The following is a 24,276-nucleotide window of genomic DNA, read 5'->3' as shown; positions in this document are numbered from 1 at the left end:
GTCTGATTGGTCATATGACATCATTTCAGCGATACTCAAATGTGTGTATTAATATACAAATACCTTAACACAGTCTGCATAAAGAAATGTGTTGTATGAATGTCAGATTTTACTGGAGGTTAGTTTACATTACAAAATTGTATTTGAGTTTATGCAAAAAGAGTGTTATATAGAAATAGAACAATGCTAGATTTCTAAAGTTAACCACATCAGCCACTGGTAAACACCACCTGCATTCTGTATTTGTTGAAAACATCAGAAACAAAGACTGTTTTCATGGTATAGTAATAATATTGGGTCTTTATTAAGCAATCTCTTGAACCACAGTTTTGTGTTTAGATTAGATAGGCCTCAAAAGTGATAGGAATGCAGAGTCCCTAATGAGATTAATTTAATAAAATAAAAAAAAGAAACAGCCTTATATACAAGTGGATGGGGTGGGCATGTGCAATAGGTGCAGCGGGTTGTAAACTGGGATGGAACATGGCAGAATGTTGGTGGCGTTAGTACATGTAGCCTTTGGAGTAGGACTGAGGGCCCATGTTGGTGGCAGCTGGTTCAGGGGGGTAAGACGCCCCCTCATCGAGGTGAGACAGCGGCACTGTGTCCTCCTCGTTGACGTAGCGTTCGAATTCTGCCTTCAGACTTGGCCGCTGATTGTCAGGAAAAGCCAAGGATATCAGAGCCTCCGGCTCACACACAAATTTGTAAACATAACGCTCACCCGCTACCTGGAAAGAAAAAAAAAAGGTTCATTATCAAAAATAATAACCCTCATGTTCTGTTTGGGACCCCCAAACTCATTTGTAACATCTAAAAAAAAAAAACATGCATAAAATGGAAGTATCAGGTTGATACAAAATTAATTGTTAGATTATCCATGTATAATGTTTCTCCTTTTGTGCTTAATCTGACACCCGAGAAATAAAAATGGAAATGAAATGCTTATATCATATGTGATTAAAAATACATTTTGTATTGTTTTGTATAATAAAATGATTTAAATAAATTTGTAATTTAAGTTTATTATGCACATAAATACTTTACAAGTACACACCTGGATTTAATTACATTTTGTTTTATTATATTTAAAATGTATTTTGTATCATTTGTGTCAAACTAACACCACACAGAAACAACATTACTTGATTAGATAAAACAGAGATTTTGGAGTTAGGTTATTATTATTATTACTATTATTGTTATTATTAGTTTTACATAGAAAATCAAATCTCAACCCAACGTGACTGTTGAAGTGAAGGTGGAAAAATAGCATAGGAGACAATAAAATATGATATGCAATACCTTTTGCATAATTCCCTTCTCATAATAGTAGCGCAAAGATCGGCTCAGTTTGTCGTAATTCATGGCTGGACGGTTCTTCTGCATCCCCCAGAGTCTTGCCACCTAGAGTGTCAAAATAAGTTATAATACAAACCATAAGAGCAGGAAATTACTGTACTGCAGTGACTTAATTTGAACACAAGAGGTCCTTTGTGACTGTACAACAACTCAACTATGAAAAGGAAGGGCGAGTCCCCACAAAATAATTCAGTTCCCTTTTATATAACCAAAGAAGCATATACCACTGAACGCTGACCAAAACACCACACGGTGCACAGCCCAAACTGCTAGTTGTCAAACTTAGAGGAAATACTCATTTATCCCAAACTTTAAGTATTTACATGAGGGCCCTAGGATAAAAAAAGTTCCATCTTGGCCAGTAGACATTTAAGGAACAAATTGTTTGGTCTTCAACAGACCTGTACGCTTTAATTCCGATAGTAAAACATTGGCTGTAATAAATGATTCATGTGTACAGTTGAGCAGAATTGATGGATGTATCTCTGCAGGATAGTTTGCAGAGTCATGCCATATAGCCGTCTACTGACCACAGACAATAAGAGGTTAACGCTCTTGTCTCGTTCCGCTGCAATGTGCTTAGACTCCGGCAAAATGGAAGGTTGTAAATGGAGCAATTCTCCATTTTATTTCACTATGCTGTTAAGTGGGGTAAATAATGCATGGCAGTTAATGGAAAACTGGCATTTTGTAGAGAAATGTTCTTAGTCCCTGGGGAACTATGAGCTGATCGCAAGCAAATCTCTGAAACCCATTCTTTGTTCTCTCTATAGTTTGTGAAGGCTGAATAAACACTGCATCGAATTGATCTGGACCTCACAATATTCATATTGCCATCTTGGTTCTTTGAATGATCAATTGCTATTAGAGTTTTCTGGATATAAAACATATTTAGCCTTCTGAGAGCTCTTAAAAGCCCAATTTTACCTCCTCTGGCTCGATGAGTTTGAACTCCATGCCACGGCCGGTCCATGCAATGAAGTGAGCATTGCCAGGGTCATCGAGGAGGGCCACCAAAAACTGCCAGAGCTGCAGTGAGCCACGGCGCTGATAGGGGGCTCCCTCACGAAACACACCGCCTCCTTCCTGCTTCACCTCACCTGAGCAGGGGAAAAGAGATTGTCCATTAATTCACCTGTAGATAGCAATCGTATATCAAAACTTTTTATCCAAGCTAAGACACATGGTGATAAGGCCTTCATTTGAAATCACAGTGGGGAGACCACACTGAAAATCTTAGATTCAAAATAAATTCATTTCTCAATTCCGTTTTCCATTCTGATTGTTATGTTGGTAACAATTTGTAAGGGATTTTATTCATTTATTTATTTTTATTAATTCATACATTATCAGTAATGGTGTCAGACTTTTGGGCACCACTGTATTAATTTTGTTTTCTCATTTTTGTGTGTTGTAGTTAAAACATTTCATTGTCTGAGCTTGGCACTCATATTATTTGAATTTGAAATGAAAACAGCATCTGGACCAGTTAGACTTACCTTCAAATTTCTCAGGAACAACACGGGAATCATTTTCAAACATATAACCTAGTAAGATAGGACAAGGGAATTATTAGTAGTTCAATGTGGATATCAAGAAAACCCAACTGAGTTACAGGTATATTGTGCTAATGCATTAATGTCATTAATAATAATTCCTGTTTGACTTTTCAAATTGAAATGAATGAATACGGTAACAATTTTTCCATTGGTATTTATTAATTCTTATTATGGGAAACATAGATTATTATTATTATTATTTGGTCATGTACACTTATGCAAGGAACTAAATTTTCTGTAACTAATGGCTCATTACAGAGATCAGCTTACAACTGAAAATACCCAAAATGGTGCGGCAAATGCAGCAAGCGAAGAGAGCGATTATTTTTCTTCACTCCAGGAAAAATACTTGTCTTTTCCAGTAGTAATATTTACCCTGGAATTCTTTAGGCAAGGGAGAAACAAATGTCCATGCCAACCGAAACACAGCCCCTCTGGCCTGGTTAGTCAGTGACCGCACTGTACTGGCCAATCCTGACATGCTGTGAGTGTGTGAAATGCATTTTCTAGAATCATACTAGAGCTGCATGTTCTAGAAGATTAAACCATTTCCTTACCTTCACTGTTGTGCTGTGGGTTGGGGTAGCCCTCATTGTGATGATACATGGATGGGCAACCCGGCAAATCTGTAGGGAAAACACACAGATGTGTACATTTTATTTATGTTTCCTGTTGATGAATAGTCAACTGCTCTGTTCCAAAAACCATAGTGAGTTTCCTACATTAGCAGCATTTTAAGGTTCGATGCAAAAGCTAAAGTTATTATCTTGGTTTAGAGTATGCATTACAGAGAGAAATAAAAATAATAATAATAAATCCAAGTTGGAAGGCAAGATGAAACAAATGTTGAATTTTACATAGGTATTTTATTGTGGTACTATTACTTCTCTGAGATGTTGCATCGTGATTACAATGTCCGTTTTATTTTGATTAATCACGCAGGCCCAAAATTATTATTATTATTTATTTTTTATTTTTTCATTCAATTTCATCAGTTAACTTTTCATTAACTCGTGAACCCTGTGCAGTTTACTCACAAACCCCTGTTTGTGAAAGCCTGAATTAGTGTATCACACCGTTAGCACTATTGAAGCAAACTATTGAAGGTCTCCTGTATGAAGCGCTATTCTTTGCGAGTTGCTGCCTATACAGAGCATTTCTAATTAGTCCCTCATGAAGTTACTTTGTGGTTCGGATATGCTGCCTTAGAAGGCAGCTGCCTTTGTAGGTAGTCACTAGGTTTGAGAACAGAGCTAATCATTGCTAGTCCTCTTTAGGCACTATTTCTGTAGAGTGTGAGGCTGGTGCATCTGCAGATTTGATAACCTCTGCCACAGAGAGCTGCAAGGATAAAAGGTCCATTTGTCATTGAGTCATTTGTCATAATATGACCTGTCTGCAGCTTTATTTTTAGGCAGTAAAGAGCAGTGGATCCTAAGCAGTCACACAAAACTGCATGAAGCCAGAATCAGTTTCATAACTGTTGTACCACTGCTCCTCTCTCTCTCTCTCTCTCTCTCTCTCTCTCCTTCTATACTGTATAAATGATAAACGGTTAGTTTGTGAGGTGGGGTCATGATTCACGGCTGGAGAATGCAGTGGCCATGATAAGAGGTCACAGGGGAGAAAGAGCTCTAAAAACTAGAGCACTTTTCTCATACATAGAGCTCATTAATGTAACTGTTGACAGAGCTGTTGAACTGGAACTTTATTTATACAGTCACAGGACCACTTATAAAACCATAAACTGCATGGAAGAGCTGCACAATTGGGAAAATATCTCATTCAGATTTTTCAGATATAATAATAATAATAAATAATAAAAATAGAAAGTCTACTATAATAATAATTATTATTATTATTATCAATAATAATAATTAAATTATAAAACACCAAAAAAACTGAGTATGACCAAACTCGCAGAACATGCATGCAGTTTGTTGTTGTTGTTTTTTTCCTATATATTGCAAGACGAACTAGGATGCTGAAAACACAGGATAATGAACTGCTCACGTGTAAATAAACACAGTGCCGCGCTTCACTCTGAAACACATTGCACATTGCACAGCCTTTGTTATTTTATAATCACACTAAGCCATTTCTTGTCATCAGTTTTATTTTGCTTTATCATGCAGCCCTTCCATGTGGTACAATAGTGTTGGTGTGGTTTCTTATTAATGCTAGCTTGTATTTCTTTCTTTTTTTGGTTCTGTAGCAGAGCTGCAGCCACCGGCCTGGGCAGGGATGAATCTACTGATAACGGCCTGTACTCCTCCTCAGATAGGGCACACTATCCTCACACAAACATCCTTTTGTTCCAGACTATCTCATCCCAAGCTGCTACATCTCTGCACATATGAATCTGAGCTAAGTATCATCAGTCTTTCTCAGTAGTAAAAGTGTTATTTTTGTATTATTTAATTACTGCTTTTATTTTGGTCTTTTCAGTTTTCATTTGATGTTCTGTTCATTTATGTGTTTTAGTCATTGCAGTACTTTAACTTGTTTTATTTCAGTTGGTTAATGTAACATTTTTAATTGTTTTGTAAATCTTTAATTTAAAGTTTTCATATAATATTTATGATATAATATTTCATAAGCTTTATTCAATTATGGAAATGTTAATTAATCATTTTAATAGTTTTAGTTTTAGTTAACAAGAACATGACTGGAAAGGTAATTCCTCGAAAAACTAAAAGGGTACAAAACAACCCAGAAAAAGTCATGCTTCCTTTTTTCCACTTAAAATAATCGGTTGAACTGGTAACTTAGTTTTTAAGCTAATCTATGTGCAATGTTTGTTAGATCACTGTTGTTTGTAGTCTTTCCCAGAGCACTGATAAGTTGGCCCTGCGCAGGGTGTTGTGTTTCGACCCTCTGTCAGTCGCTAAATCCGAGTGGGAGGAGGTGAGTTTGTGTGTTGTGAGAATAGCCCCCCTACCCCCCCACCCCTGGCTACAAAACAACCCCCCCACCTCCCGCCCGCTCAACTAAGCCAGTGCACATGCTCAGGTTACTGTGGCTACGCTCATTTTTCCATTATGAGTTCATCTGCCTGCAGAAAAAGGAAGCCGCTGCTGCAACACTACACCCGCGAGCTCTCCGCTGGGGATTCTAGTCTTTCCAGTGCCCTCCATTTTCTCAATGAAATTCCTATGCCTAGGCAGAAAGGGAGGGGCAGAGGACTATGAGCGGGGAGAAGTACAGAAACACTGTTGAGACCTTTGCAAACTGTCAGTGGATGTGGAAGTGGAGAACAGCAAACAGAATCTCTTTGAAAAAATATTTCTTGGGTTCCCCCGACCAATTTAATGTTTTCATTAGTGACATAATGTTATAATAGATGTAATAGATTTTTTTAGGAAGAGAATGGCGATGAGACCATTTCAAAGCAACTCAGTTAACTTTGTGTTATCATTCGTTTGGCTCACGTACCAGGTTCGTAAGTGTAGTCAGTGGGTTCCTGTTTGACCATCATATGGGCAGGAGGAAACCTCTGATGTTGTGGCCCAGCCATGTGGGCAGCTCGGTCATACAGAGGGTCAATGTACTCCTGTTTGAAGTTCTGCTGAGGAGGATAAGGCAAACACGGGTCAGAGTGTTGCCGATGGTAACCACCGCCTCCACCCCCGTTGGCATGGGCAGGATGCATACGCTGCAGGGCCTGGCCTTGGGAAGCGAATGGTGGGCACACCTCAGCAGAGCTGGAAAGGAACCTGGAACTGGGAGGGAAAACGAGACCTTGATTAACACATCGGCTCTGAAAAAAGCTTTTGGAAGAAAGCTTTATTAACTGTTCTCTTTTGCAGCGAAAAAAAAAGAAAGATTAATAAACATATATTTTATGTTTTAACAGATAAGCAATGAATAGCAAATATTAATGTTCTAAAATCTTTAAAGTGAGAGTGAAATGACAGAAAATGTCATTTAAATGAAAAACAGGAAATAAACATGCAGAATTAAATATCCATATGGATTTACTTGTATTTAAAATGACAATAACCAAATTGGTACTGATATATCTTGCATACCATCTTTAAAGTAATCACACCTACACATTCTTAATCATTGTTGTTACCTTGGGTTCACAGGGTAACTGTGGCTCTGGCTCTGGCTGTGGCTGTGGCTGTGGCAGGCGTGGGATTGGCTGGCTGAGGGTGTATTCATGTACCCTGACTCCGGCCGAGTTCCCACTGTTGTTTTTGGGGAGTAATGCTGCATAGGAGACATAGGTGTCCCTGGACAACAACTCTTAGATCCTCCTGCTGCTGATGATGCTGATGTTGCTGTTGCTGCCACGGCTGCTCTCTTCTGCTCGTAGGCACTGCAGGGCACACAGACACTTTCAAAGTCAAAAATGCATTTCTTTCATGTTACATGCATGTGCTAATGTACAGACGTATCTTTGACTATTAACTTTTTTATGTCTTGGGTATTTTTATTCAAAAAAAAAATTCTCAGTTTAAATAAGGGCCACATTAAAACTAGAAAAGTGTATGTATAGACTTTCGTTTTACATTTTACCCAGACATTCATTCTTAAAATGTGAGAATGTATAATACAAATATTTATTTAAAAAATGTTTACTTTTTAAAACTTTTAAAACTTTTTTTTTGCATTATAGTGTGACGTGTTTTAAGAAGCTATTTTCTGTGTTTAATATAGGGCTAAAAGTGCATGCAGTAAACATGCAGTAAACCTGTCCATGCCAAAAAAGTATGTTTGAGAAATAAGCATCTACTGAGAGGCATCAAGGAACAGCATTCAGCTTTTGACTGACCTGGCGTAAAGGCACTGCTCTCCATTGGGGTAGCTGAAGCTCTGCTTGTGACTGCAAGACTGGCTGGGGTCTGAGCCGGGACTCTGAGGCTCTTTCTTGATCTTCACAGGCGGGCTGTGGAATGCCACTGCTGTGGTACACAGAGAAACAGGTTTATTAATGAACCACATTGCAGCGAATTCCTGTCTCGAGAAATGCCAGCCTTTTGTCTGCACTAAAAATAGATCAAGCAGATACAAACAAGAGTTAAGTGTTACGCATGTATTGCAAATACATTAATGGTCTTGGTTTGTCCTTAGCCATAGTGAGGGCAATAGATCATGCAAACTTCATAATTAAACTCAACCACAGTTGACACAGTAAAACGTTTTGTGCCTTGGACTCGGCTTCAAAGTAAATCATAAACGATGATAGACATAAACATCCACTAGCATAAAAAGTTGCATTAAAATCACTTCCATTAATCAATACTGAAAAGTGGACTTAGCCATTTTAGTTTAATTATTAATGTGCATTAGATTCATAATTATAATTTCCAGAATTTTTCCCCTTCAACTGGTTCAAAGCACAGAACTGCTAAAAGCATTCATTGGCTGTGGTTAAATGAGTAAGCCTTTTATAAACACATCAGCAGCTGGTCATTAACAAAAGATTTGGTTGTGTTTCTTCAGCCCAGCTTTTAGAGATTTTGGCATTTAGCTGAGGAGTAGCAGAGGAGCCGTCCAGCATGCGTGGGGTCTGGGTCTGAACTGCAGTGCTGTTTATTATTGGAGGGGAGCAGCCGGGCTCAAAGACGGCACGGTACAGGATGTTTTTCTGGGCCGCTCAGGGTAAACAGCAGCAGCTGTGCTCTTCCAGCTGAGCAGCAGCTCTGTGTTTATGGCTGTTTATGTGTTGATTGTCGTGGGCGCAGACCTGACAGAACAGGCACGGCTGAAACCCAAGCCCAGGTAATTGCATATTTCATTCACAAAAACAAGAAAAATACCTTCCAAAACTGTAACACTATGACACAATGCCCTGCCCTCTCGAAGACAATACTCAAATCAAAAGAGAAAGAGTTGAATATAAAAAGAATGAGTAATTCTTAAACATTCACCCCTATGATTAGTCTGCATATATGCAAGATTTATAGGTTTGACATTTAAAAGCTTTAATAATGTACTCCTCATTTGATCAATAAGGCTGAATGTACTTCTTTACGAACATAGAATCACTGTAGACACTGAAACCACTCTATTAAAGCAATCAATCATTCTACTCTAAATACTCTAAAATGGGATGGAGGACCAAACCAGGACTTCAGGGGGACACCTCTGGAACGTATAACATTATCAAGACACATCCGTCTGTCGTTAAATCTCCTTGAGTTTACGGACTGATGGCAGTCGAATAAACAGTGATGTGACAAAGATGGAAGCTCTTGTTCTTTATTTAGTGTCATTTGCCCAAAGCTCTCAGTTTCTGCTTTTTCTCTTTACGATTCATGTGAAATTGACATCACTGTTCCCTAAAGCCACTCATATTTCTTAGGTTTTGTTGCTTGGGAAAAAGGAGGGGATAGAGGTTGTGATCCTAAATGTGTTTTGTAACATCTGTGTTTAGATATTCTTGGTCCTGCTTTTGTAAAGTACGTAGTCAGCGATCAGGAGGGAGACTTAAAGCTTTCCAGAGGCCCTGTTATTATAACGGCTAATACTGAAGAGGAATTCTTGAATATCTTTTTTTTAGTAATCATTTAATTTGGATTTCACTGGAAGGACTCCACAACTACTTTACTGTTATCTTCAAAGAGTTTAGATCAGGGGCCAGTGTGAGAGAGTTTGGATCGTGTTTATGCTTTGTAAATGTAAACATTTGGTTTTATTTGATGCATGTATAAGAATTTCCAGCTGTAAAATTTCCAGCTATCATTTGCATTTATAACTTGCAATAATAGCAAAATATTGTTTTCAAACTTTAAGAAGCAGGTCTGCAATTAAATTGAGCTTTTTTTTTATCTGTAATTAAAATTTAGGCCCTATATTAATATTAAAGCCTCTGATTATTGAAATACATTCTGTGTGCTCTCTTTTGTTTTATTCTAAAATGAGTTTGACACCTCTGGTGATCGTAATCTGCCACGTAAGGCTATAAACCTGCCAACATATAGAGCTAAATAATGCTGTCTTTACATACGTGTGCATTTACCATTCACACCTCCCTTCAAGCTACATCTAAGTGTGAAAAACCAGTAGCATTGTACCTAAATGACAAGAGTGTCTCCATTCAGAAAGAGCTTTTAGAGACAGGCTGGGCTAGAGGTGGGAGCTGGACTTTACATATGTAAATAGCACGATTCAGTGAAGAGGATAAGGGGTGAAAGGTGATGGTCATGGCTGAGTGCTTTAGGAAGTAGGGGATCATTATAGAAGGCCATTCAGTAAACTCCCACCACAAACAAATCTCAGGACCCTGATACCCCCCTGCCCTAAAAAAAAAAAAAAAGATCCACCAGCTGTGACAGGAGGAGGTATGGTGGCCTTAGGTGAGAGCTCTAAGGGATCATCCTCAGAACGTGTGTTAAAGTACAAGTAATTACTAATCAATTTATTTTTAATAAAAGTACCATTGAGCCTTTGAGCAGTGCTTTGGATCAAGAAAAACAGACTTCAGTCCCTGTTAAGGCAGGACAACTTTGCTTTTGAGTTAAAACTCAACTCAAACGATCATCTGGACAGTATTGTATATTCATGTCTGGCTCACATCCTGGACATTTTCAGCTTATGACAGCTACAATTGAGATACATCCGTATCAACTCAACAGTACAATGTACCAAAGTTTGAGTAATAATATCTCAAGACTGTAAGCCTATCGTATCATACCAGAGGAACGTGACTGCTGTGGCCTGTCATCAGATAAAAAACAAATCATGAGCAGAACAAGTCTTTATGCAAAGAATGTTAGATAAAAACTAAAAACCTGATAAAATATTGCATTAGTTGGGTGCGATGTGAGTGAATCCTTGTGTTTGATATTTGAGCCGATGTTGTGATAAAGTCAGATTTTCAGATTAGAGTGAGTGAAGAGATGCCACCTGGCGTTCCCCTGGCCATTTGAGACCAACAGTGACAAATCAATAAGAACAACAAGGCTTCCAATTATGTCTAAATGGCTTAAAGGTTGAAATGGCAGTATTGATTTTGGGCAGCCCACTTAACATGGCTCTCAAAGCTGTCTTGGTTCTTTTTAAGTACAGCCTGTCATAGAAAGTGCACCAGGTGTTTAACTGAAGTAAACAGCAGGATTGCAAAACAGAAAGTCACTATTATAATTATCCAATTTCAAATAAAATTTAGACACTCTTACTGGAGACATTACAGCACCAATATTAAAAGTCCAGCTGATACTGATAAGCTGATATTACTTGAATGGTCAATATTAATATTTTATACTATTTTTAAATTAAAATCAAAACACTGATTGTTTTTCGTCTTCTTCTTCTTCTTTTTTTTTTTTTTTTTGAAAGTCTGCATTGCACTGATTTGATCAGAAAATGCAGTAAAACAACAATGCTATGAAATATTTTTTTTCAGTTAAAATAACTCATTTCTATTTGAATGATTTTCTAAATGTAATTCATTCCTGTGATGGCAAAGCTGAATTTTCAGCAGCATTTACCCTAGACTTCTGTTTAACATGATCCTTCAGAAATCATTTTAATATGCTGACTTAAAATAAAGTAACATTTAATAATTAACAGTCCATATTTGTGTGGAAACAGTGACCTATTTTCAGGATTTTTTTCAGGACTTTTTATCAACAGAAATTTCAAAAGAACAGCATTAATTTGAAGCAGAAAACTTTTGTAACATCTTAAACCTTGCTGAATTAAAGTATTGCTGATCCCACATTTTTGGTAGTGTGTATAATGGCCTGGTAAGCATTACAAAGTTGTTTTGAGCTATTTCTTTCATGGAGCTTTTCGTGTTTTTTTTCAGGAGCTCTTGTAAATCCACTATTATTGAAATGACCGGTGGAAAGTCCTGTGTGGGATGTGGATAATAGAAAGAAGTGTTCTTTCAGCCAGAGGTTTTGTAGAAACAATGCTGTCATCTCAGCACAGTACAGCAACATGTGGCAGACATGTGGTGTCCATGTCAACACGATCAGAATGAAAGAGAGACAGAGAGAGAATGCAAACAAAAAAGGAAGTTCGGGCCTCTCTCAGATAGTGAATGGCAAGGGTTTTTCCATAAAAACTGTACTCTGCTGACAATCACTTCTGACTGTCAGCGACTTCCCCTTTTGAGTTTCAGATAGCTATTGATAGCTCAAAAATTGTTGGCAAACTTGAATGACAAGATAAGTAGAAACCATCAGACAGTCTCGTGTTTAGCTCAATTTTGCTCTCAGCATGTCTTTGTTTGAAAACACTTTTGGATGCTTAATACGTTTAGTGTTTTTGTAGTAAATGTCAAATTATGATTGGGTGTAGGCAAGTCTGGCTGACTAGGTCTGAATGGCAAATGACACATTTCTGTAAACCACATAGTATCAGTTCCCTTTATGACTGAATTTTTTATAAAATTGTTTTGACAAGACATACTTTGCCTATAAAAGAAATGCACCATCCGTCTTTTAACAGTGAATTGTTAAGCTATTTTGCCATTACCAAAAGATTAACTTTGGAGAAACTCGACAAAAGTGAAAATGTGAAAGGTGGGTGACCTTCATTTGTAAATGCAATAGAATGATGTCATCCATCGCAACATGATATTGTTAAGCATGCGTTCATGTGGAAAGAGTAATCAAACTCTCAACCTCACATTCGTCAGCCCTCAATATATCGCAGTCCACTCCTAACGTTTAATCCATGTATTGATTGTCTGCTCATTGCAGAAATTATATAATGAATTCTGTTGTAAAGAATGAAGACCTGCATGGAGATGGGAGATAACACCTTCTCATTGAATTTCTGTCAAGCTGGTGAGAAAATACTCTCATCTGGGACGATATCTTAATTATACACAGAGAGATAAAGAAACACTCAAGCTTTTTTTCTTATGCTGCCTGATCTACTCCTGAGATCAGCCTGGATCAATAGATTCGTCATTGCTTTTTCAATACGAGACGCGGCCCGTCATGTTTCTGCAGAATTGACGTGAGATTATGCTGAAACAATGGACTGAGCTAAGTGATTTAGACTAGTGATGACTTGCACATTTAGCTGGAAGAGACTCTGTGTCTCCAAACACTGTCTATCGCATTGCGCTGGAAGTCTCTTGATGTGTGTGGACGTGTATGTTATGTTGCATATGCTCTGTTATCATTAGCCCCCACCTTAGTTTCTTTTCAATCAGCAGGAGAAGGGAGGGGAAAAAACCCTCTTTGAGAGGAGGGCGAAAAGGCAATTTCCTGGATAGGTTTAGAGTGTTTGCCCCACTGCTTCTGTCCGCACCGATGCAGTAAAATACACACTGCTGTCTATTCAATGCCTCAGCGACCATACCTCAGCCTCTGAAGAGGATGTTCTAACTTCTTCCAACAGCAGACCAAAGCACAAGCTTTATATAAGTGTCTGAGCTGCTGTTTACTGGCACTTAGAGTCTGGCATGTATCCACCTACAAAAACATCCACAAACTTTGAAACTGTTAGTTTCGACCAAACATTGCTCTTATAATTATCTTTTAGATTTCAGACTTTCAGAAGAAAGTTAAGACTTTCCAACAAGATTGTATATGTTACATTAGTTATATAATTAGAATATCATCGAAAAGTTTATTTATTTCACTAATTCCATTCAAAAAGTTCAACTTGTATATTATATTCATTCATTACACACAGACTATTTCAAATGTTTATTTCTTTTCATTTTGATGTTAATGACTGACAACTAAGGAAAATCCCAAATTCAGTGTCTCAGAAAATTAGAATATTGTGAAAAGGTTCAATATTGAAGACACCTGGTGCCACACTAATCAGCTAATTAACTCAAAACACCTGCAAAGCCTTTAAATGGTCTCTCAGTCTAGTTCTGTAGGCTACACAATCATGCGGATGACTGCTGACATGACAATTGTCCAAAAGACAACCATTGACACCTTGCACAAGGAGGGCAAAACACAAAAGGTCATTGCAAAAGAGGCTGGCTGTTCACAGAGCTCTGTGTCCAAGCACATTAATAGAGAGGCGAAGGGAAGGAAAAGATGTGGTAGAAAAAAAGTGTACAAGCAATTGGGATAACGGCACCCTGGAGAGGATTGTGAAACAAAACCCATTCAAAAATATGGGGGAAATGTACAAAGAGTGGACTGCAGCTGGAGTCAGTGCTTCAAGAAACCACTACGCTCAGACGTATGCAAGACATGGGTTTCAGCTGTCGCATTCCTTGTGTCAAGCCACTCTTGAACAACAGACACCGTCAGAAGCGTCTTGCTTCAAAAAGGACTGGACTGCTGCTGAGTGGTCCACAGTTATGTTCTCTGATGAAAGTAAATTTAGCATATCAGGGTTCCAGAGTCTGGAGAAAGAGAGGAGAGGCACACAATCCATGTTGCTTGAGGTCCAGTGTAAAGTTTCCACTGTCAGTGATGGTTTGGGGTGCCATCTCATCTGCTGGTGTTGGTCCACTGTGCTTTCTGAGGTCCAAGGTCAGCCATATGCCAGGAAGCTTTAGAGCACTTCATGCTTCCTGCTGCTGACCAACTTTATGGAGATGCAGATTTCATTTTCCAACAGGACTTGGAACCTGCAGACAGTGCCAAAGCTACCAGTACCTGGTTTAAGGACCATGGTATGCCTGTTCTTAATTAACCAGCAAACTCGCCTGTAATTCAAGCAAAAGGAGCCCCAACTAAGTATTGAGTGCTGTACATGCTTATAGTTGGCCAAGATTTCTAAAAATCCTTTCTTTGTATTGGTCTTAAGTAATATTCTAATTAATAAACAATTTATTAATCTTGGTTAATCAATAAAATAAATTAAAAAAAGTATTTTAAGTTCACCAAGGCTGCATTTACTTGATCAGAAATACAGTAAAACAGTAATAATTACATATTAATACAATTTAAAGTAACTTTTGAATAAAAGTATAGGTAAAGGTTTTGTAGGATAAAAGTTTTAAGAAGTTTTTTATTATTATTTTAATTACTGTATTTATTTTAAAATGTAATTAATTCCTGTGATGGCAAAGCTGAACTTTCAACAGCCATAACTAGTCTTCAGTGACACATGATCATGACTTTTAGCAACAAATTTATTTACAGTCACTTTTTGATCAGTTTAATGCATCCTTGCTGCATAAAAATGATAATTTAAAAATATATATTTACTGACCCCAAACTTTTGTAAATGTCTAAATTTAAATTAAGAGATAAATGTTGTAAATAATATTATTATTAATAATAATAATAATAACAATAATAATTTAAATAGTTAAAATAGTTTATACATTTTACATTTTTAAAAAGAAAGAGCAAGCAAAAGAGAGCTAAGAACTAAAAGAGGGGAACGAGAGAAAGAAAACAGCAAAAGTGAAAGAAAAAGAGACAAAGAAACAGCGAAACAACAAAAGAAGAGAAAGAGGTTAAAGAAAAAAGATGAAGCGGCAAGAAAAACATCTCTGTAAAGCTGTGTTGAGCGCAGCTCTCAGTCAGTCCAAATCATGAATGGAGATTCCGTTTTCTCTTAATGTGCTGCCTCAGCCAGTCCCTCACAACCAGCCCATTCATAAAAAATGTGGGGCTTAAACGTGCGCGTGTGTCGGTGTGTGTGTACGCGTGTGGCTCGTTTCACTGCAGAAAGTTAGTGAAAGAGGAAAGCCTGGCCCCCTGTATGGGGTAAAATGACTGGTCTCTGTACATTTTTGGCACACTTGAGGATGTTTTTGCAGACTTTGTTGCATAGCAGCTGTATTTTGGAAAGTTGAGAGCTGTAGAGCTGCATATTTTGTTTGACAAGGGGAGGGGTTGAGCACGACAGCACAATAGTTATGTATCAGACACATCGAGAGAGCTAACGGAAGTGCAAACAGACTTGAGACTGTAAATTCAAAAATCCCTTTGCACATCTCTTGTGTTTTCATCTCTCCTGCTCTTTTTCCTGTATACTTTTCTTTTCTGGGACTGAATTTATAGCCACAACTTCCTATATTACAACACGGCACAAAACCAAACAATGGCTCTCACAACACAGCAATTGCAGGATTAACTCACATCTTGGAACACTCAGCATTGAGACAGAGAGAACCAGAGAGAAAAAGCAGCCTAAATTATCACATTTTAGTACAGTTGGAGGGGAAACAGGATGGGGGAGGGGTTAAAAGCTCCATTCAGAAAAAGGAACCACGAGGGTGGAGTCAGTTCTGCTCTTGGGCATTTTCATGAATGGGAGAAAGAATCCTGTTCTTTGAGTGCCATTACAAACAGGACAAAATCTCCTTGTACTAATCAATACTTTAAAGAGATTTCGAAGAGAGAGAGAGAGAGAGAGAGAGAGAGAGAAAAAGTTTTTAATCTTTGATATTTAGATTTGTTGGGATGAAACTAAATGTTTCACAACCACTATTTGACTGAAAAAAAAAATAACACACACACACACACATTATATATATAATATATATATATATATATATATATATATATATATATATATATATATATATATATATATATATATATATATATATATATATATATATATATATATATATACATATACATACATACATATTTATATATACATATTAATGATTCCCTAACTAGTCAAACTAATCAGTTTCACATATACATATTAATGATTCCCTAACTAGTCAAACTAATCAGTTTCACATTTTTATCCCAAGTTCTGAATGACGGTTTATTTACCGAGGATGCACCAAATTAGTTCCATCCCTAATAATGACAAACAGGTCACAGTTACGCCAGATGGAGACTCTCAATGTGGAAAAACGAGAGGGATGGGGATAGATTTGCCAGATGTGCAGGTGTTGCACAACAGCATGTCCAGCACCTCCCCCACTCCTTTAATCTGGCATTCCGCTCGGTCCCAGAGTCTTAGACTCACGGTCATGCCTAGACGGGAAACAACTTGACTGGCAAAACAACCAAACACTTGACTCCATGTATCTTGTTTTCCCTCTTGTGTTTACAGACAAAAGGCCAAGAGACAGTTATGAAATGTAACATGCTGGCGTGATTTAGCAAAACATCTGACTCACCTGAATGCTATGATAATCTTAGTGCGTTTGAACCTAGCAAAGCAATAGGGAGGAGGCTGCGTTTGGATCTTAGCTGGTGGCATAAACTGACCCACACCATAAAGACCACAAACGTGGGAGAATATGTTTATGTTTATTGCCGCTTTGTTAATTCAAGGCTTTTTATTTCAATGAGTGACCTCAAATGGCGACAAATTTATGAGTTATTACTCCATTAGGTCTAAATGAAAGGGCAGGTGTTGCTGTCTGTCAAAGCTTTGCTCCACTTAACTAATGTGACAGGCCTGTCAGCCTGAACTCCCTTCTCCTCTGTGAGTATAAGGAAAGGCTGTCAATGGCAAAGAGCACTCGTGATTGGTTATGTCCTGATGGGGTTAAGTAGACATGACCCTTTCCTGCCCCCGAGTTCATCTCCACTTCCTCCCCCTCATGGTTGCACAACAGACAGGAACAATATGTTTTGGGGAGCATCTGTCATTAGAGGTCAGATCTAGAATGGGGTACTATATCACTGTTTGCACACATGAGTTTTGGGATTGCGACTACCCTGGGTCTTTTAGTAAGCCACTGCCTGGTTTGTGTTACTGAAAAAAAACAAGATATATGACTCATGCTATGAACTTGGCAACCCTTGAAAAAATTGTCACCATAACAGACTTGCTAGGCCCAACCCGAAAAGTTGTGAATGGCTGTAACAAAAGGTTCAAGGGGAACTGTTTACAGAGCATGCACCACAAAGCCCGGCACGCCACTGACAGGAGACACAACAAACTAAGGATTGCAGTTGAAAAGGTGACCTTTGCATTGTGCGGCAGGAATTTGCTTTCCCATTTACACCTCTGTCAGACACAAAAAGGAAATCTTTGTGCTTGACTGCTGAGTGATCTTTTACCAGCTTCCTTAGCTGCTCAACTGAGTCTTCTGGCACATGCAAATGGAGGGCGCTCTTTAGTACGAAAACATCCAAACACGTCAGTGTAAAAGTAGTAGGTCATGTATCGTGTGTTTTTGTTCCACAGAGGCTGAGAACAAGACTGTTCGTCTGAAAAACTTCACGCCTCAGCCTCCAGCAGTTTGTCAATCAGTCACTTTTTACACAAATGATTGGAGGACAAAACTACTTCCTCTTCTTTATCTATGTCTTTTTGTTTTTGCCATTATTCTCAGCCTCTCGGGTTTCATGTTCATTAATGTTCATGAATAAGACGTAAATCAAAAGGAATGATGTACTTACAGTTCTCTGAGTGTAAGTCGGGAACAAACTGCTCATCGCTATCAGGAACTTGAGCTGCAGAGAACACCAAAATGTTTAATTAATCATTCTAAAATTATGTACTAATTTATTCACATTTATGAAAAATAAATATTGTGAGAAAACACATTTTTCTTTATATTCTTTCATGAAAATCTTCGCAATTTAGCATTGCAAAGGCCTTATGATTACACTCATCAAATCTGAAGATTATCTGATTAAAACTGAGGAGTTTGTTCATGAACGAAAATGGCAAAAACTGCACAAAGAGGAAATTCGAAATGGTTTACTTCCTGTTGCGCTTAGGACTTCAATCCAAGAGACTTTTTTGGACATGCATGTTGAATTCTTATAGATGGTGGTATCAAGCCATTTTGCCACACCCAATTTTGAAACCCATATCAGAAGTATGTTTTCGCCAGTTCTGATGCGTTTGCAAAGCTTTGTGACTGTTTAAGCATTTTAAAGCTCTCAAAAATGCGATTCACTTTGGAAAAGAAGAAGAAATAGAGCAATTCCAAGGCCCTGTCCCAAATGGCACCCAAAACCTTTAAGGTCGTCCTCTGAGTCTGCACTTTCATCACGTAATGCCGCTTTGACTGTGGAGTAGAAGTCTGCTGTGGAGCTTGCCCCAAGAGAATATGTTTTAAATATGTTTTCAAACCAAGTAATATTTCTTGAGCACACAAAGCCTAAATGGACACTGTGATTTGATGAAGGGATCGGCTGTCATTAGCCTAGCCTGTGTCTCTCTTCATCATCCCTGTGAAACCTGAGTTACTGCCTCTGGACGGCCCATGACCTTCACCTCCACTTTTCCGTGTGCCAGCACTTTTCCACAGGCAGCAGATCAATATCACCACTGAGTGCACGTGTATGCAGATATCTTGAGTACAGCTGAATTCCATTAGATGAACACTAGATCGGCTATTATTAATCTTGTATCAAAAGTTACTCTCTCCTTTTATTTTGTATTTTTGCTTTGTTGTTGTTGTTTATTTATTTTGCTAGTATCTTTGACTATGTCAGCTTTACTCATATTCATTTGACTGTTTTATTTGTCTTTTTATTTCATATTTTTTAAGGAGCACCAGTGCTGGTTCTGGCATGGGGAAGGGCTGATTGGAGTTATCAAATTTAGATGCCACATCATTATGCAAAGCCTACAATCTAATTTTCAAAGATAAAAATGTTGCATAGAGATTTCACTTGGTTCATGTGTATATCCGGCACCCCACTTCTGTATCATATACAGGCCTTATTTAAACATAATGAGGAGTGATCAATTTCAGACCACAAGCAGTGATGTCCTCCCCTACCCATCACCAACACTGTAGCTGGATCCTGCTGATGGATTTACAGTCTTTCGGCTGATCAATTACCTCGCTTATCCATGGTAAGCATGTTTCAACAGAATAAGACGATTCAGAAGAGAGCAAATGTAGCAGCGTAGCATTAACACTAAATATCTCTTCCTGCAAAGATAGCAAAAAAAAAAACTAAAGGACATTCTCAGACAGTGTTGGTAAGCTCTGCTTGATGAAGTGTTCTAAAATTCATCACCTGCTTTGGCGTTTTGAATGCTGGTTTTTAAGGTTGTGTAATAAGTGTTTGAGAAGATAAAGAGAGTGAGAGAAAGAATAGAGATAATAACTAAGGGAAAGTAGAAGAAAAGTGCAGTTTCAAAATTCTAATGAGCCTCAGACAAAGAAAAGATATCTTTGATATTTGTTTTTATGTTATTGAACTACTGGAATGCTTATGATTGTAAGATAAATGTTTCTGGCATTGTGTACAGTCATTTCCTTGGTGTTTACGGCCAAATTAAATGTGGATAGATTCTGTTGAGCTTCAGATGGCTATGTTTCTTTAAAGGTCATGCTGGGGTCAAATCTATGGACACAAGCAATGGATACCGATTGCATAATAATGTACAGTAACAATCAATAATGTCCCATAAAGGTTATTTATAATAATATGTGGATTTGCTGACTTGAGATTTTATGGATTTGTACATTTTCAGACTGGTTCAATAATGGAATATGATTCCAAGGACTGCCACTCAATACAGTTGGACAAAAAGCCTAGACAAGTCTTTGTTATTATGTTGATAAATATATTAGTAAATTAAAATTAGCCAAATTGAGTTGTCCTTCAATAAAGCCGTTAAAATGTCCATATTGATGATAGTGACCTTGAATTTCCTTTTTCTTCGTCTAATGTTTTTTGGACTAAGTTGCAAGTTTGCAGTTTGTTCTCAGATTTATACCACACAGATACCTCAAAGCACCATAACATATTTGCCCCCAAAGCCTGAATTTAATGCAAAGATGATGTAAAGTGGTGACCTTTATCTTAAATAATGATAATAATAATGATAATAATAATAATAATAATAATAGTTGATTAAAACTAAAAATGTATGCGTTTATGGCTAAATAAAAGGCCAGAGCAAAAGAAACTTAAAGATAAAGTTCTTCCTCTTTATCCATAGCTCTTAGTCATGGGGGCTCATGAATGACTGTGACACTTGTAACACACTTCTTTTTTTCTTGGTCATATTCTCTCTCCTCTTTTAGCCAGTAGTCCATGAACACAGAAACCAGAACATAAGCAAAATTAAATCCATCTCTTTAACATTAATCTGGCACTTCCTGTGTGACAGAAACGGTACTGGTTCCCCTTTGAGCATGCTCAAAGAAATTACATTAATTTCATAGATGCTGCTCTTATCCTGTTGCTATACTGTAATTATATTAGAGTCATTTAAGTTCTTTTTTTCTTTTTCTTTTCTGCCCCGAGGAGGATTAGTAAGGATGTTTTTATAAGCCAAAGCTGAAGCCAATATTTGGCCCACCAGATCAAGTAATAAATCATTCAGAGGGTTCTTCAACTTTTGTGAAAAGGAGCACATGTAATTTGTAGACAGATTAAAAAAACTGTTAACTGTGAGTCCCTCGATCTTTTTAGAGTTTACAGGGCTGACTGAAACCAACCCGATCTCTCTCAGTCTAGTAAGTCTGTGTTTGTGTACACGAACACATACATGGTCACATCAGACCGTGTGTGTGAATGTCTGTGGGAGTCTGTGTGTGTGTGTGTGTGTGTGTGTGTGTGTGTGTGTGTGCACGCGTTGTTTCAAGTCAGTGAGCTTCCAGGAACATCCTGTCAAGGGCTTTGAAAAGCAAGTCAGCACAAGACCAAAGTTTGTCTGTGAAAGCATTGAGAAATGTTTCCTTCTTTTTTTTTTTTTTTTGATAACCTGAATGACTTTTTTTTCTTTTTCTTTTTCTTTTTTTTTTTAGTTCAGCAGGTCCTAAGAGGAGCAAGGAGGTCCGTCTTAAAATGTAAAGAATACTCACATGACTGAACAAGTTGTTCTATTAACAACTTTTGGCCTCCTTCTACGTTTGATCACAGCATTTAAAGTGCAAAATCCCTGCAGCAGTGTCTGTTTTAACAATATGGTGAATTACTCATCATAACCCCCTGATTATAAGCCATTCTCTCTGAAAAAAAGAAAGAAAAGTTCACGGCCAGGAAAAACAAGGCTGCTTTTAAGGAGCAAGTGCGTGAGCAATTAAAGTGCTCTCAAAACACTATAATCACTGTTCAAACTTCATGGCTGAAGTGACTTTCTACACCTGTTAAACTTCAGTGTACTTGTCATGAAGTCAGGGATGGATCTCTGTTGTTCCTGGTTTCTAGTCATTGCCTTCCCTGTCTCCTGACTGATGTGTGAAGTTCATAGTTTGACGCTGCATGATAATAGCTGATAGTTCTGCTCTGAGGATGATGCAATTTATTGAGAACTCTTATTTTGTTTTGACAACACATTTTGAAATCCTTCAAATATTCCATTAACAACACTGAGGGATTCCTGTTAATGCCTAATATTTAAATAAATGAAATAAAAATATCAATGAATTATTACTCAATAAAAATCATTCAAGCAATATTTTTTTCCTGCTTATAATATGATTGCTATCTCCCTAATTCATTCCTTGAATTTAAGACTCTTGTGTGTTATCTGAAGACAATGCATCTCACATGTGCCATATGTCATCTTAACTGTATGCAGTTACAAACAGGCTGCTTTAATTTCTGATAAAGCAAGATAAAATTATGCATTAGCATTCTTTCCAATATAAGCTCAATGTGGACAAAATCATTGTTTATCATTTCATTTTTTAAATTGCATTTATATCACCTTAATTATTATTTTAAAATACACATAAGGGTTTATGGGACAGATGTATAATTCATTCAGAACAGCGGGGTTCCAGCCACCCGGTCTCATTGAGAGCAGCCTTTGTGTTCTCCACACTCTGACATGTACACAGTAAATTGTTTCTGGCAGGGTTCATTTCAACTATTTGCCTCCTGACTGTCCAGCTTTGATACTGTTTGTTTGCTTGCCCAGAGAGTATAGGCTTTAAGAGCTTTTGGCAGGACTTTCCAAATAAAATGTAACCAGCACCCTTGTGCAATCAAGGCATTTTTGTAAACTTTACAAAAGCAACAAATGTACAGGAAAAACAAATAATAATAATCTTTAATTCAGGCATCAAATACTGTATTGGACAACACCTATTAAAAACCTTTTCCTCCTAAATTTCTAACGTTTAGATATGAATTATTTCTAACAGCTTGTCTTGCCTCATTAAGCCACCTGATACTGAACCTTTCTATTGTTTATGTTTTGTAATCTCACCAAGCAGGGTGATCTTGACATTTCCTTGCTCACTGCCACTAGAGGGACATATTTATTGCAATATAGACACAATACTTAGAATAGACGCATACCTTCGGTGAGCCATGTCTCCTGAAGTTGGCTTAAATCCTGAAAGAGATCTGAAAAGAAACAGAAATAATTATCACCCTGGTCTGTTCTTCGATACGAGCTGCAAATATTTATTTCCTTTTTTAAAATATACATAATCTGTTTACCAGAAAAAATGTTCTGACAATTTGATAAATCAGCTTGTTCACTTGTAAAATCTGCCTTTTTAAAGACACCGTCCTGACAATATACAGTGTAGATAAAACATTATAACATTTTAAAATTTGCTTGATACTTTACCTTCGGATTCCTGAGGGGGTAATTCGGTGTCCATGTATTTCCTTTTTGTCGCCATCAACAGTCTATTTAGGGGCCCATTTCCTTGCGACCTCTACAAAACAGAAACTAAATTATGTAAGCCAAAAATACACACACAGAAAATAAGAGTTTAACTTCAGAAGCATGAGGATGGATATTTACTTAGAAACTCACTAGAGAACCTAAACAATTTTTAAAAGAAATAGTCAAAGTGATAATTCTGTTATGACAAGGTACAAAAATACTGGAAACTGTCAATAAAAACTTTTTTGCCATACAGTGTGATGGTTATTATGTTCATTCCACATCAAAAACTGAATTCTTACAATAGCAAATACTCACAATTCAAACATCCTGAAAAAGGAAGTTTTGATTTCCTTTTAAGAATTCACATCTGAGAGGATTTAACTTTACCTTTTGAGCACAACGTACAACATATAGATATATAGAGTTATAAGTAGTCTAGTTGCGACAGTTTCAGCCCAAAACTGAAAAGAGTTTTCAGCGAAACAGCGCTTGTCTAAAACAAATCAGATGCAACGACGACAGAGCAACAGCACAACATCCCCGCGTGAAGCCCAACGAAGCTTTGAAGTGAATAAAGCAATACTCACATTAGCTAAAGTATAAGGCACTTGCTGGTCCAGATATCCATCCATCTTATAATCCATCTTAACCGTTTGTGGTCATTTAGGCTGTGTTTTAAGGAGATCCACGCAGACTGAGAGGGGAAGGAAGACGGACAGAGGCAGCAGCAGCAGTTTGTGAATGGAGCGCGAGAAGGCTGCATACGTAATGAGCTCCATTCACAAAAAAAAAAAAAAAAAGGCAGTGTGCGTACAAACACACTCTCTGGTATCCACTAAATCACAGGTTGGACAGCTCGAGACCTGTTCTTTGCTTCATTTGAGGCAAGACGCTATTGTCTAAAGAGTTTACAAAGGATTTTGTGGGGTGAAAAAATGTATAGGCCTACATATCTGAAAACTAAATTGTTTAAATATGCCACGTCCGCTATCAG

General features: G+C 37.6%; 1 protein-coding gene across 1 annotated transcript; it reads right to left on the bottom strand.

The window, feature by feature from the left end:
• Positions 1 to 271: 271 nt before the first annotated feature.
• On the bottom strand, positions 272 to 24,062 carry LOC113090863 (ETS translocation variant 4-like). The gene is made up of 12 exons (XM_026256464.1): positions 23,870 to 24,062; positions 23,238 to 23,328; positions 22,961 to 23,008; positions 18,137 to 18,190; positions 7,702 to 7,831; positions 7,000 to 7,245; positions 6,357 to 6,643; positions 3,479 to 3,547; positions 2,862 to 2,909; positions 2,290 to 2,462; positions 1,306 to 1,407; positions 272 to 731 (listed from the first exon to the last, which is right to left on the bottom strand). The coding sequence occupies exons 1-12, from the start codon at positions 23,924 to 23,926 to the stop codon at positions 504 to 506; spliced, it is 1,533 nt and encodes a 510-aa protein (XP_026112249.1). The 5' UTR covers positions 23,927 to 24,062; the 3' UTR covers positions 272 to 503.
• Positions 24,063 to 24,276: the final 214 nt, after the last annotated feature.

The sequence above is a fragment of the Carassius auratus genome, unplaced genomic scaffold (genome assembly GCF_003368295.1).
Source record: "Carassius auratus strain Wakin unplaced genomic scaffold, ASM336829v1 scaf_tig00214049, whole genome shotgun sequence".
Lineage (NCBI taxonomy): Eukaryota > Metazoa > Chordata > Actinopteri > Cypriniformes > Cyprinidae > Carassius > Carassius auratus.
Note: the sequence above shows the minus strand (reverse complement) of the source record. Positions and strands in the feature narration are given on the sequence as shown.